General features: G+C 27.7%; 9 protein-coding genes across 9 annotated transcripts; 6 read left to right on the top strand and 3 right to left on the bottom strand.

The window, feature by feature from the left end:
- The first annotated feature begins 339 nt into the window (after nt 1–339).
- PNEG_00870 (hypothetical protein) lies at nt 340–2,049 on the top strand. The gene is made up of 8 exons (XM_007874589.1): nt 340–379; nt 427–481; nt 524–674; nt 719–859; nt 901–1,162; nt 1,210–1,444; nt 1,491–1,594; nt 1,639–2,049. The coding sequence occupies exons 1-8, from the start codon at nt 371–373 to the stop codon at nt 2,023–2,025; spliced, it is 1,344 nt and encodes a 447-aa protein (XP_007872780.1). The 5' UTR covers nt 340–370; the 3' UTR covers nt 2,026–2,049.
- Nucleotides 2,050–2,057: 8 nt separating this feature from the next.
- On the bottom strand, nt 2,058–2,941 carry PNEG_00869 (hypothetical protein). The gene is made up of 5 exons (XM_007874588.1): nt 2,897–2,941; nt 2,715–2,849; nt 2,598–2,666; nt 2,234–2,552; nt 2,058–2,189 (listed from the first exon to the last, which is right to left on the bottom strand). The coding sequence occupies exons 1-5, from the start codon at nt 2,927–2,929 to the stop codon at nt 2,149–2,151; spliced, it is 597 nt and encodes a 198-aa protein (XP_007872779.1). The 5' UTR covers nt 2,930–2,941; the 3' UTR covers nt 2,058–2,148.
- Nucleotides 2,942–3,599: 658 nt separating this feature from the next.
- On the bottom strand, nt 3,600–4,493 carry PNEG_00868 (hypothetical protein; the record flags this gene model as incomplete). Its single annotated transcript, XM_007874587.1, has 4 exons — nt 3,600–4,055; nt 4,097–4,185; nt 4,231–4,306; nt 4,344–4,493. The coding sequence occupies 4 exons, from the start codon at nt 4,491–4,493 to the stop codon at nt 3,600–3,602; spliced, it is 771 nt and encodes a 256-aa protein (XP_007872778.1).
- Nucleotides 4,494–4,906: 413 nt separating this feature from the next.
- On the top strand, nt 4,907–6,865 carry PNEG_00867 (lysine-tRNA ligase; the record flags this gene model as incomplete). Its single annotated transcript, XM_007874586.1, has 4 exons — nt 4,907–5,210; nt 5,258–5,419; nt 5,467–5,889; nt 5,945–6,865. The coding sequence occupies 4 exons, from the start codon at nt 4,907–4,909 to the stop codon at nt 6,718–6,720; spliced, it is 1,665 nt and encodes a 554-aa protein (XP_007872777.1). The 3' UTR covers nt 6,721–6,865.
- Nucleotides 6,866–7,085: 220 nt separating this feature from the next.
- Nucleotides 7,086–9,451, top strand: PNEG_00866 (hypothetical protein; the record flags this gene model as incomplete). The annotated part of the gene is made up of 11 exons (XM_007874585.1): nt 7,086–7,156; nt 7,199–7,318; nt 7,361–7,519; nt 7,572–7,620; nt 7,664–7,720; nt 7,763–8,053; nt 8,097–8,323; nt 8,367–8,492; nt 8,537–8,676; nt 8,723–8,962; nt 9,004–9,451. The coding sequence occupies exons 1-11, from the start codon at nt 7,097–7,099 to the stop codon at nt 9,449–9,451; spliced, it is 1,917 nt and encodes a 638-aa protein (XP_007872776.1). The 5' UTR covers nt 7,086–7,096.
- A 194-nt stretch (nt 9,452–9,645) lies between these two features.
- On the top strand, nt 9,646–10,158 carry PNEG_00865 (hypothetical protein; the record flags this gene model as incomplete). Its single annotated transcript, XM_007874584.1, has 3 exons — nt 9,646–9,758; nt 9,804–9,933; nt 9,977–10,158. 3 exons carry the CDS (start codon nt 9,646–9,648, stop codon nt 10,034–10,036), a joined length of 303 nt encoding a protein of 100 aa, XP_007872775.1. The 3' UTR covers nt 10,037–10,158.
- Nucleotides 10,159–10,416: 258 nt separating this feature from the next.
- Nucleotides 10,417–10,863, top strand: PNEG_00864 (60S ribosomal protein L37; the record flags this gene model as incomplete). The annotated part of the gene is made up of 4 exons (XM_007874583.1): nt 10,417–10,425; nt 10,508–10,637; nt 10,680–10,775; nt 10,823–10,863. 4 exons carry the CDS (start codon nt 10,417–10,419, stop codon nt 10,861–10,863), a joined length of 276 nt encoding a protein of 91 aa, XP_007872774.1.
- A 185-nt stretch (nt 10,864–11,048) lies between these two features.
- On the bottom strand, nt 11,049–11,286 carry PNEG_00863 (hypothetical protein; the record flags this gene model as incomplete). Its single annotated transcript, XM_007874582.1, has 2 exons — nt 11,049–11,214; nt 11,261–11,286. 2 exons carry the CDS (start codon nt 11,284–11,286, stop codon nt 11,049–11,051), a joined length of 192 nt encoding a protein of 63 aa, XP_007872773.1.
- Nucleotides 11,287–11,585: 299 nt separating this feature from the next.
- Nucleotides 11,586–12,259, top strand: PNEG_00862 (hypothetical protein; the record flags this gene model as incomplete). The annotated part of the gene is made up of 4 exons (XM_007874581.1): nt 11,586–11,659; nt 11,717–11,759; nt 11,821–11,898; nt 11,939–12,259. The coding sequence occupies 4 exons, from the start codon at nt 11,586–11,588 to the stop codon at nt 12,257–12,259; spliced, it is 516 nt and encodes a 171-aa protein (XP_007872772.1).
- Between the last annotated feature and the right edge of the window lie 106 nt (nt 12,260–12,365).

Below are 12,365 nucleotides of genomic sequence, written 5' to 3'. Positions count from 1 at the left end.
TATTTAACGACGTTTTTTTATTATAAAAAAAAAAACTGGACCTCCAAAAAATATATTTATCAAAAAAAGAGATTAGTAGGTAGTTTTCATGATTTTTAATGCATTTTATGAATATTTCATAGAGATTTTAAGCAATTGAGTTTTTTTCTGGCCTTTTTTTGATAAAATCTCAAGTAATAGGAGCTTTTTTTGTAAATAACTAATAAATGAGCTTTTTTATGGGTTTGAGAGCTATTTATAGACATAAGTCATGAATATTTATGAATCTAGAGGAGATATATTGGTTTATGCCATTTTTTTGATTAGTTTTTCTTTATTCTTTGAAAAAATACTATAAGCTTTTTTTGAAGTTTTATGCAAAACACTTAAGATGAATTTGGTAAAATAGCTCTTTAAGATTACTTTTCCTATTAAGAAATTGCATAGGAACTTCTAAATCCTTTTTCGCAGGAATATCCTGAGAATTTAACGTCTTCTTTGTGTAATTTTCTTTTTAAAATGGACAAAAGGCTAATTTCATAAGCGTATGGGCATGCTATGCTAATTCGTTTTGATAAGAAAGGGGATCATTTGGCAGCAGGTCTTTTTGATGGAGTTATTATTATATGGGATCTTTTGACAAATGGTGTTTCAAGAGTATTAAAAGGACATACTAGACCTATTCAATCCGTTTGGTAATTTTTTCTTTTTTTTTAATTTATTAATTTCTTTGAGATAGTTGGTCTATAGAAAATCGTTATTTATTATCAGCTGCTCGTGATTGGAGATGTGTTTTATGGGATCTTAAAGATGGTTCTCGTATAAAAATGATTCGTTTTAATGCACCTATTTGGGGAGCAGAACTGCATCCTTTTGATAGGTTTTTATTGTTTTACTGTTTCTTCTTTTTAATCTTAAAAGAGAAATCTTTGTCGCGTCTCTCCTTGAAGACGTTCCTATTCTTACTAATATATCAGGCGGGGGGATTCAAAAACGTGTTCTTCCAACTGCCCCTAAAAGGCCTTTAAAAGAAGGCACGGAAGAAGGTGAAATTGATGAGAAAGTTATATCACAAGATACAAAACAACTTACACTTGTTTGCACATTTGATAGTACAGGGAAATATATTTATACAGGCACTACGAAGGGGTGGCTTAATATTATATCAAGCACATCTTTAGAAGTAAGTATTGAGATATATTATTTTTGAAATTTTATAAATTTATAAAGATCTTATATTCTTTTCGACTAACCAATTCCAATATTAAACAAATACGTTTGAGTCCAACTGGAAAAACTCTTGCTATAAATTCAACTGATAGAATTATTCGAACACTTCCTATTTTTGATAATCCTGAAAATTTAAATGACGATTCAATTAAAGTAGAACATAAATTTCAAGATGTTATTAATAGATTTCAATGGAATGCATGTGCATTTAGTTCTTCTGGGGAATATGTTATGGGTAATTAATTTATTTGGGTTTTTCTTTTTAAAAATATATTTCTTAGCGTCCACATATCGTTCTGCTCATGTTATTTATATATGGGATAGGAATACTGGATCCCTTGTGAAGATTTTAGAAGGCCCTAAAGAAGAATTCATCGATATTGATGTATAATTTTATATTTTTTTTTAAAAAAACTTATTCCTAAATAGTGGCATCCTGTTTTTCCATTTATTGCAGCAGCAGGTTTAGAAACTGGAACGATCTATATTTGGTCTATTCCACGAACAGAAGGGTGGTCGGCTTTTGCTCCTGATTTTACTGAATTAGAAGAGAATATTTTATATGAAGAACGAGAAGATGAATTTGATATAGTTCCAGAAGAAACTAAAAAAAGCAAAATTGAAGAAGATGCTGATGTAGATATAATAACTATAGACAATATCCAATATACAGCAGGATCTTTTCATACAGAAGGATTTCTTTTACCTGTATTATTTGACAGTGATTATACAAGTTCATCTGAGACAGATCAGGAAAAAAAATATATAAAAAAACTTGAAAATTCGAAAAATAATATAAAAAGAAAAAGAGACTAATAAGAAATCGCGAGAAAACAGTGTGTATTATATATGGAGTAATAAAAGCTAAATATTGTATATAATTATTAATTAAATAATTGTTTATAGATATTATTTATATTTAAATTGCATCTTTTTGCATTAATTTTTAACTTTATCTCTTAATGAATTATAATGTGCACCTAATTATAATTTAATTTATGAAAATTATAAACAATTCTAATACCTAATGCATACATATGTTGGTAATAACTTAATTTGATCGTATTCTTGTTTTGTGAAAAAGATGTTTCTCCATCTGGGTCGAAATTGATTTTCAATGGTAATCCTTTCATTTGTATTAATTCTACATTTACTTTATATGCCCGCGCTAAAGCAATAATTTCTACTTCTCCTCCCCAGATTGCTGTATGTTCAATATCGTTACAATATGATTCTACATCTCTTATTTCTCCTGTTTCGTCGTTAAAAAGGAATGGAATAAAACTCTGTTCATGTTCTCGAATATAAGAAGCTGCTACTGTACGAAGTTGAAGATAGTCAATCTAATAAAAGTATTAGAAAATTCTAAAAGAAAAAGATTATACTACATGAATATCATGTCGAACAGCAAGCTGGTCTGAAAATGCTCTATACAAACAATGCCCATCAGGGACAATCTGATTATTTTAAGTCTTCATAACTATTAAAATTAGAAAATTGCTTACATCTTTTTCTTCAAATGACATTTTTTCAATAATAGAAGAAATAATATCTTTCTCAAACTTCCTCATATCTACAGATGATTCCTCATCAAAAGATGCTTCATTTTTTATTCTTTCTATCTCTTTTTTTTTCTTTTCCTGTTATTATTATTGATATTATAAGAAAAAAATAAAAAAGAATCTACCTGTCGAATTTTTTGCCGATTTTTTCGAGACATACTAAATGTTGTAGTATTTATAGGAAATTTCACTAATTTATTTGGAGCTGAACATTCTATTTCATAATTTTCGAAAAATCATTTAACATTGATTAAGAGGATTAATTTTCCTATTAAAAAACTTTAATAATATATAATTCTTAGCAAAGAATTGGCACTTTGTGTATTAAAGCCTTAAAAGAAAAAACATCATGAAATTCTTGAAGAATGTCTAATTCAGTCGTTTCGGTTTAGGGTTAACATAAATTCTTTTTATTGTTGAATATAATCTTTTGATAAAAAAATCATATGCCAATAAGAATATCTCATTATGTAATGAAAGATATAGAAAAATGTAAAAATAATATTTAATTTTTGTTACCAAAGATTCATCGTTAAGTTGATTGTTTATTGATACTCTTATATTGAAAGTTTGATTTTAATTAATATTATTTGGTTTATTTAAGATCGAAAAAAAGTTCTTAGAAATCCTAAATGTCTTATAAACTAAAATTGTAATTTTTGTAAATGTTTTTGAAATTATTATGATTGCTTAATTTAACAATTTAGCAATTTAACCAATAACGTTCCTATTTTAGTCACCTAAATATTCCAAAAAACTTTTTTGATAGAATATTTTTTTATTGAATTAAATATAAATACTTGTTTTCTTTTTTTGGAATCTTTAAAATTATTTGAAAAAAATATTTTTCCATAAAGAAATGTTATCATCAATATGCATTTCATCCATTTCCATGGGATTATAATGTGTTGTATCCACTCCCTTTCCTTTATATGTACCCTTTTCTTGTGTTTCAATATTTTCCATTTTTTGGTGTATAAATTTTTGATAGTCTTCTAATGATTTTTTCGAAAATATTTCATCTTTTATAATTTTAACACGATATTCTAACTTATTAAGCACGTCTGTGCAGTTTTCTGACCATAATGATAATTTATTAATAAGCTCGTCGATATTTGAAAAAGAAATGTCTCTTCCACACGTATATTCAACACAAAAACATTTGTTTTTGGAGTCAAACTTTCCAGAAAGAAGTGAAGAGTAAATGCAATCAATGAGCAACTTCTCAAGCTCCTTATAGTCCGAAAGATCAAAATATAAAAGTAAATCGGAATACATCAAATTCTACTAATTTTAACAAAAAAAAATTAAAGTATTAAATATACTTTAAAATTCTTTGAGAGTGATATTAATGACAATTTTTTCAATTTATATACTTGATTTTCCGAAAGATAAGGAAGAAATAGTTTTCTTTCTTAAATCATTAGTTTTCACACTTTTTCTTGAAACCTTTTTCTACCCTGATAATCCTTATAAGAACCATAACAAAATATATAAAGAATATCCAAATAAGGCTCATTTTCTGTTCCTTTTAACTATTTTTTTAGTTTTTTCTCAAAACATTTTTTTTACCTTCTGAATACTTGGAATTTTAAGCAATTCTGAAAAAAAAAAAATATTTGAAGCTTCTAGAACCTCCTCGATAACCTTTACTACTTCCTTTCCTTCTAATAAATATGCTTTCTTAAGAAAATATTCCAGAGATATAGAAGATTGCTTCATTGTATGTTTGATAACTGATGTTGGAATCTCGAGGTTGCGATGGGCAATAGTTGCTATGGAAACAACTACAGATCTTTCTCTAGTATCAGGTTATCAGATAAAATCTTTAAAAATTACAAAAATTAAAAGAATTTTATGTCAAAAGGCTCTTGTTTTGTTGAAATATATTTGAAAAAATTGTTTATATATTATTTATTGATTTTTTTTTTTCAAGGTTGGTTACCTAAAAAAATTTAATTCTTGGATTCAGTAAATTTTGATGAAAAAAAAAAGTATCGTCATTTAGATAAATGAGGTAAAATTAGGAGTTTAACCAATGAAATTAAGATAATCTTCTCTCTGATGTTTTTGGATCCTTTTTTTGAATTTTATAAAGAGCGCTAATGGTTAATAATTAATTTATAAATAGGTCTATGTTGAATTTTTTATATAAGAAAGTTTTGAGACGCATTTTTTTTCAGAATAAATGTAATTTTAGAAGATTGTTATTATCATGTGATCATATATTTTTTATACGAACTCTTTCTATTGCTAGAAAACAAGAAAATAAGGAAATAGATGGTCGTCTAAAGAATTTTTTTAAAGAGAAAATAGAGCCTTATCCACGTATAGAATATGATGAAAAATATATTGAAATTTGTAGTGCAATTAATACATGGAAAGACAAATTAAAAAATGGAGAACGTGTTTTAAATGGAAAAGAAGTAACTATAAGAGGTTTTTGTTGTTTATTTATGCAACAATATCTCTTATTTAATATTTAGGACGAATTTTTTCTATTAGAAGTGCTTCTTCAAAGCTTTTTTTTTATGATATATATGCTTTTGGAGCAAAAATTCAGTCAGTTTGTTCACTTCAAACCTATAAAGATGATGCAAGCATTTTTTTGAAAATGAATAAGAATTTGCGAAGAGGAGATATAGTTGGTTTATAAATATTTGATTTATTGGTTTTTAAAATTAAAAAATTATAGAAATGACAGGTATTTTGGGAAAAACAAATCTTGGTGAATTTTCGATATTTACATCAAAAATACAATTACTTGCTCCTTGTCTTCATTCATTGCCATCTAAAGTTAAAAATGTTGAGAAACACATTAAAAATAGATTCGTGGATTTCTTAGTACATCCCGAAATATCTAACTCTATAATTTTGCGCTCTAAAATATTAACATATATTCGTGAATTTCTATTGAATAGAAATTTTTTGGAAGTTGAAACGCCTATTTTAAGTGGATCAACCGGAGGAGCTAATGCTCGGCCATTTTATACACATGCAAATTCACTAGATGGAAGAAGAATACTTCTTAGGATTGCACCGGAATTATGGCTTAAGAAATTAGTAATAGGTGGTTTTGATAAAGTGTTTGAAATTGGAAAATGTTTTCGAAATGAAGGTTAATAAAATCTTATTATTTTTAATACAAAAAATAAAATTAAAGAATACATTAGGTCTGGATTCAAGTCATAATCCTGAATTTACAATCTGTGAATTTTATCAAACATATATATCTTTGAATGATTTAATAGAAATAACTAAATCGTTATTATCTGGGCTAATCAAAGAATTGACTAATAACAATCTTCTTAAAGGCAATATTCTTTCTCTTGTAAATAATAGCTTTTTTGATACTTACAAAATATTGGATTTTATTCCTTCTCTTGAAAATCGTTTAGGTACCAGTCTTCCTAATTTAGATTTGCCATCCGCTGTTGATGATCTTCTAAATATTGCTAGCGAAAAAAATATTCCTCTTTTAAAACCATATACTGTTAATCGCATTTTGGATCAATTTTCTACTCAACTTTTAGTATCTGAATGTAATCAACCAACGTTTATCATTCATCATCCTCAGGTTATGTCTCCATTATCAAAATCTTCTACAAGACATAATCAAAATATTGCTTACAGAGGAGAACTTTATATTCTTAAAAAAGAAATCTGTAATTTTTATGAAGAAGAAAATGCACCATTACAACAAAATTTAAAATTCCTTCGTCAACAACAAGATCGTGATCATCATGGTGACTCTGATATTCAATTAATAGATTCTACCTATATCGATGCTTTAGAATGGGGTCTACCTCCTACTGGAGGTTGGGGTATGGGTATTGATCGACTTTGTATGCTTCTTTCTAATCAACAACAAATCAACGAAATTCTGACATTTGGAAACCTTAGAATGACCTGTTCTACAGCCAAATCTCTTTCACAATCAACTAATTAACCAGTGCTATCAATTAATTATTCAAAACATTATTTTATATATATATAAATATCAAATTTCATTTTTTTTATTAATAACTAAAAAAATCATTCACAAAAATATATAGGTCTTTTATATTACTTTTTTATATCTTTTTATTTTCTTTAATCTTTTCTTATACCAATATTTATTACTATTTCTTACAAAAAAACATTCATTTTTCAAAATATCTACTCTATCGTCTATCATAAGCTACAACTTTACTGTTTATCTATGTTTTTTATTATGCTCTTTTATTTTTTTCCTTTGATATATTCCTCACTTATTTAATCAGTTGACGTCGTGCTGTCGCTCAAAGCCTGTGATTTGCATCGCCTGGTTTTATGAGGTGATTAAAATGCAATACGTTGGAAGAGCCTTTGGGACTATGTCTAGGACATGGTCTTCTATTAATCCAGTATGTATTTGTATTTTTTTAAGATTAATTTAAGAGAAATAGGCGACACTTTCTGGAGCGATTGATGTTATTGTTATTGAACAAGCAAATGGAGATCTTGCTTGTTCTCCGTTTCATGTACGTTTTGGAAAGTTTTCTATGCTTCGCCCTTCAGATAAGAAGGTTTTTTTATTTTTTTTTGAGGGAGTTTTTAAGATATTTCAGGTGACTTTTAAAGTAAATAATGAGATCGTCCACTATTCAATGAAATTGGGAGATGAGGGCGATGCATTCTTTGTTTTTAGTACTGAAAGTGATGTTCCGGATGAGTTGAAGACATCTCCTGTTATTTCGCCGTCTAGTAGTCCTCAATCAAGTGAGGAGGTAAATTGTTACGGATTATAATCAGGTTGCTTATGAGATATCTTTTTTTTAGCAAAGTCTTCAAGAGCCAGATGAATTTTATTTAAGTGAACATAACAATCGTCAGTTATATGTATAAAAGTCTGTTTTTTAATAGATTAAAAGGTATACCTAAAGATGGGATTCTTACACGTCTTGAAGATCTGGGTTATAATAATACAGGTAGTCTTTTTAAAATATATGCTTATTGATAATATATATCAGGGGATATAGGACAAACGGGTCTTTCACGTTTAGGTCATGAAACATGGGATACATTATCTATAGATACATCATCTAATTTAGTTACTGATACACCTAAAGCACATCTTTTATCTTCAGATGTTTCTGATTCTACTTCTCAAAAAACGAATCATGAGTTACTTTCGGACTTAAATATTTCTCAATCTTCAATTGACACGGAGGAAGCTCGTCTTACTGCTATTAAACGTGCATCTGAACTCAGCAAAAGACTTCTAACTAGGGATATTCCTACGCATATTACAGACAATGGGGGTATGCCTTTTTTTTTGTTCATGATAAAAATGACTATTTATAGATGTTATATTGGATATGCGTGGTTATAAATCATCAGACGAAGCGGAACAGGAAGCAGAGGCAATTGTTCGACGTATTCTTTCAGAGCTAGATATCAATCCTGCAGAATTAGAAAATCTTATTTCTTCCGATTCATACGGAAACATCTGGATTTATGCAAGTGAAGATTCAAAAGAGGATGCTATAAATAGAGGATCTTTGTCAACAAATATTGATATATTTTCTAATGTAATTCTTGAAATTTTTAATGATATATATTAATTATTAATAGAATAATCTTAATGATCTATCCAAGATTTCTTTAACTTCTGTACCTAGTTTGGAACCTGAGATTAAATCATCTACTGATAGTACAACTACGTACGTAAAGACACTTCGTCTTACTTCAGAACAATTAGTATATTTTTTTTATTTTTATTTTTAATTAATTTATTTTATTAGAAATCACTTAATCTTCAATTAGGAAGAAATTCCATTTCGTTTAGCGTTAATAAAGGAAAAGCAACCGTCTCTGCAAACCTTTATTTCTGGAAACATAATACATCAGTTGTCATATCTGATATTGATGGGACAATTACTAAGTAGACTAATTTTTTTTTTGATACAATTCATGTTTATTTTATCTAGATCAGATGCGCTTGGTCACGTATTAACGATCATTGGCAAAGATTGGACGCATCCAGGTGTTGCAAAACTTTACTCTGATATTTATAATAATGGATTTAATATATTATACCTTACAAGTCGTTCTGTAGGACAGGCAGATTCTACTCGAGATTATCTTAAAAAAATAGAACAAAACAGACATAAGTTACCTCTTGGTCCAGTTATTCTTTCTCCGGATAGAACTATGGCTGCTTTGCGAAGGCAAGTAATTTATTTTATTTTTTCTTATTTATTTTCTTAAGAGAAATGATTTTTAAAAAACCAGAAGTTTTTAAAATATCTTGTTTGAGAGATTTACATAATGTTTTTGGAAAAGGTTCAAATCCATTTTATGCAGGATTTGGAAATAGAATAACTGATGCTTTGTCTTACCAATCAGTTGGCATTCCTCCTACACGAATTTTTACTATTAATTCTTATGGAGAAGTTTATATGAAATTCTTAGAACTCACAGGCTATAGAAGCAATTATATTTCTATGAACGATCTTGTAGATCATTTTTTTCCACCACAAAGCGCTTCTTTATTTCAAATTAAACATTTAGAATTTATTGATACTTTATTTTGGCGCAATCCACTCCCTAATATTTACGAATCTGATGATGCAATAGAAACAACTCCTGATGATCCAGTTCCTGATGATGATTTAGATGTATATTTTGATAAACATTATGTTCATATCGATATATGAATTTTTATCCTCTATTTCTTTTTTATACAGCAATCTTTTATTTAGCTTTACAACTTTTATATATAAACCAGCTCTTATTATTACTTTCTTATGGCATTATATTTTTATTACTATAGGCTTTATCTTTGGCGCCCACCTATGTGGTCTAAAGGCTTGATCGGTCTTAACGATTTTCATGATTTAAACTATTGAAAATGCCGTTTTTTGGTTTTGGCCAAAATTCGAGCACTACAAAACAAACTGTCGATCATCAGAAAGTTTCTGCTGCTGAGAATGAGTTGGATATGGTAACTGATTTATTTACAAGGTAAAAAGAACTTGAAAAATAAATATTAATCTTATTACAAAATAGATTGGTTGATGTATGTCATCAAAAATGTATCCCTTCTATTTATACAGACGGCGAATTAAATAAAGGAGAATCTGTTTGTATTGATCGATGTGTTTATAAGTTTTTTGAAGTTAATACAAAGATTGGTGAAGTATACAAATCGATCTTTTTAAACTAGATATTAAGTAAAACAGCATATGCAAACTTTAAGTCAACATGCAAAACCTTCTATGAGACAAGCTTTTACTAGATAAATTGGATAATATAACTTAAAAACTAATGACGTATCTAAAAGTGCATTAAATATATATTGAAAAATGGAACGCATATGGTTCACATATAATACTATAAAACAGACAGAATATTCATAATCTCAACATATATTGTATAATAATGTAATATAGGAATTAATATTTATCATTATTTTTTTATTTCCTATAAAGTTTTTATATCAATATTTTTAAAGTGTATAATATATACATTCATGCATATATTCCTATAACTCAATGCATATAATCCAATCCATCTACATATATGATCTTAAATAATCTTGATTTATATTTTTTACTAGATTAACATTTTTTAAGACGTAATATTTACAGTCACAAAATTTTTCATCGAACGATAAAAAACTATGACAAAAGTAAGTATATAATTCATTAAGATTTATTCATAATGAATTATATCTATCCTATTTATAGTTTTTTTTACTAATTATATTATAGGGAACATCATCTTTTGGTAAACGACATATAAAAACGCATACACAATGTCGACGCTGTGGCCGTCGATCTTTTCATAATCAAAAATCGAGGTGTGCTTCATGCGGTTATCCTGCAAGTAAAATGCGTCGATGTAAGATTAAATTGAATATATTAATATATTAATATATATAAGATAATTGGTCATTTAAAGCAATTCGAAGAAAAACAACAGGAACAGGACGTATGAAACATTTAAAACATGTTTATCAGCGCTACAAAAATGGATTCCGTAGGAATATTAACGGAAAAATAATATATATATTAATCAATTCATAGGTACAGGTGAAACACCACGAAAAACACGTCTTGAGTCATAGTAAATTTTTTAAAAAAATATATAATTATTTATAATATGAAATGAATGATGTATTATTATATAACTATATGTTATGCATATACAATAAATTGTAGGTATTATTAATACATTATATATATAATATATTGCCTAATATATATGCACTGTATATATATGTTTAATGTGCACTTTTCGGACCTTGACGTGCTATAAAAATGAATAAGTTTTAATGTAGAAAATAAAATAAGAATAAATGCCTCTTGGATTTCTTGGATCATTTATATATGGTTCAGATTGCATCATCGCATCAGCCATTCGATAAACACCATAAAATACAAGACCTCCCGCTATAAAAAAAGGTATTAATGGTTGACTATAAAGTTTTAGATATTTTCTGTAATTTTTTAAGAACAAATTACTTAAAAGGTGTTGGCCATTTTTTCATTCCAAAATAATTTATCATTTTAAAACGTGATAAATTGGAAGAGGGTTTCTCTTAATGAATTGCTTAGGGTTTAACCCTAATTACAAATGATTTTTAAAGGTTAGGGTTATATTAAATATATGTATAAAATTTGAGAAACGTTTTTAAAAAAATTAGAGGAAGGGAGATGTTTTTATATTATTATTGAAAAGATATTTTAGAATAATTAGATTTTTTTAAATATAACATTAGGTCTAGATACATTTTAGGGTTAGGTCTTCTTTTTCAAAAGTTCTCGTCTTATCACGAGACTTAAAAAAATGATATCTCCACGTGTTCAAAGTCGTCAAAGGACAACAAGTTCTATTACACCAATAAGTGACTATTTAAATAGGTAAATAGTCGTGTTGATTGTTTTTCCTTGCGCATATAATTGCTAATATTTTTCTAGTCTTGAAGGATGTGTTTCCTCATTAAATGCATGTAATTATCGGGTAAAAGATAACTTTTGTTTTATTGAGAACTTTAATTTAATATAATTTCCTTATTTAATAGATGGATCTTTTATTAGCAACACTTAATACGGGTATTAATGATTTTCCTCGTATACAATCTGTTTTGGCAAATAGACGCGTAAGTTTTTACGCCTCGAGATGTATCTGATGTGTTACAGCATTTTGAAGTGGTTTCGGAAACAGATATTCAAGAAGCACAACAATCTTTGGAACATGAGGTTTATCCTCAAATACTAGAACTTTTACAACGTGCAGAAGCAGGAATTACAAAATTGGAGCGCCGAGAAAAAACATTACAAGGAAAATCAGAATTACAAGAAGTTCGGTTACAACAGAAACCATCAAAACCCCGAAACGCATTAAATAGTGCCTCAGAACAGCTCTCAAAAGCGAATGAATTACATGCATTACAAGTAAAAAAAGAAAGACTTTTATATAGTCTTAGTAGATTATCTCTTGTTTCAGGAAACAAGAGTTAGAGTAGTAGTAGGGTTTATGAGAGTGTTTGAATAATATACAGCAATACTAGATAAAATATGAAATAATATATGATTAGAATGATAGGAGATAGTTTTTTAGGATGAG

Source organism: Pneumocystis murina (genome assembly GCF_000349005.2).
Source record: "Pneumocystis murina B123 chromosome Unknown supercont1.3, whole genome shotgun sequence".
In the NCBI taxonomy this organism is placed as follows: domain Eukaryota; kingdom Fungi; phylum Ascomycota; class Pneumocystomycetes; order Pneumocystales; family Pneumocystaceae; genus Pneumocystis; species Pneumocystis murina.
The sequence above is the reverse complement of the archived record's forward strand: the minus strand, read 5'-3'. Positions and strand labels throughout refer to the sequence as shown.

Excerpts from the sequence above, each read along its gene's own strand:
- PNEG_00870 (XM_007874589.1), top strand. Across the intron at positions 1,163-1,209 it reads TATCAAGCACATCTTTAGAA|ATCTTATATTCTTTTCGACT; the intron begins GTAAGTATTGAG and ends AAATTTATAAAG. Across the intron at positions 1,595-1,638 it reads AAGAATTCATCGATATTGAT|TGGCATCCTGTTTTTCCATT; the intron begins GTATAATTTTAT and ends ATTCCTAAATAG.
- PNEG_00869 (XM_007874588.1), bottom strand. The coding sequence starts at position 2,929 with ATGTCTCGAAAAAATCGGCAAAAAATTCGACAG. Across the intron at positions 2,850-2,896 it reads ATCGGCAAAAAATTCGACAG|GAAAAGAAAAAAAAAGAGAT; the intron begins GTAGATTCTTTT and ends TAATAATAACAG. Across the intron at positions 2,553-2,597 it reads CTGTTCGACATGATATTCAT|ATTGACTATCTTCAACTTCG; the intron begins GTAGTATAATCT and ends TACTTTTATTAG.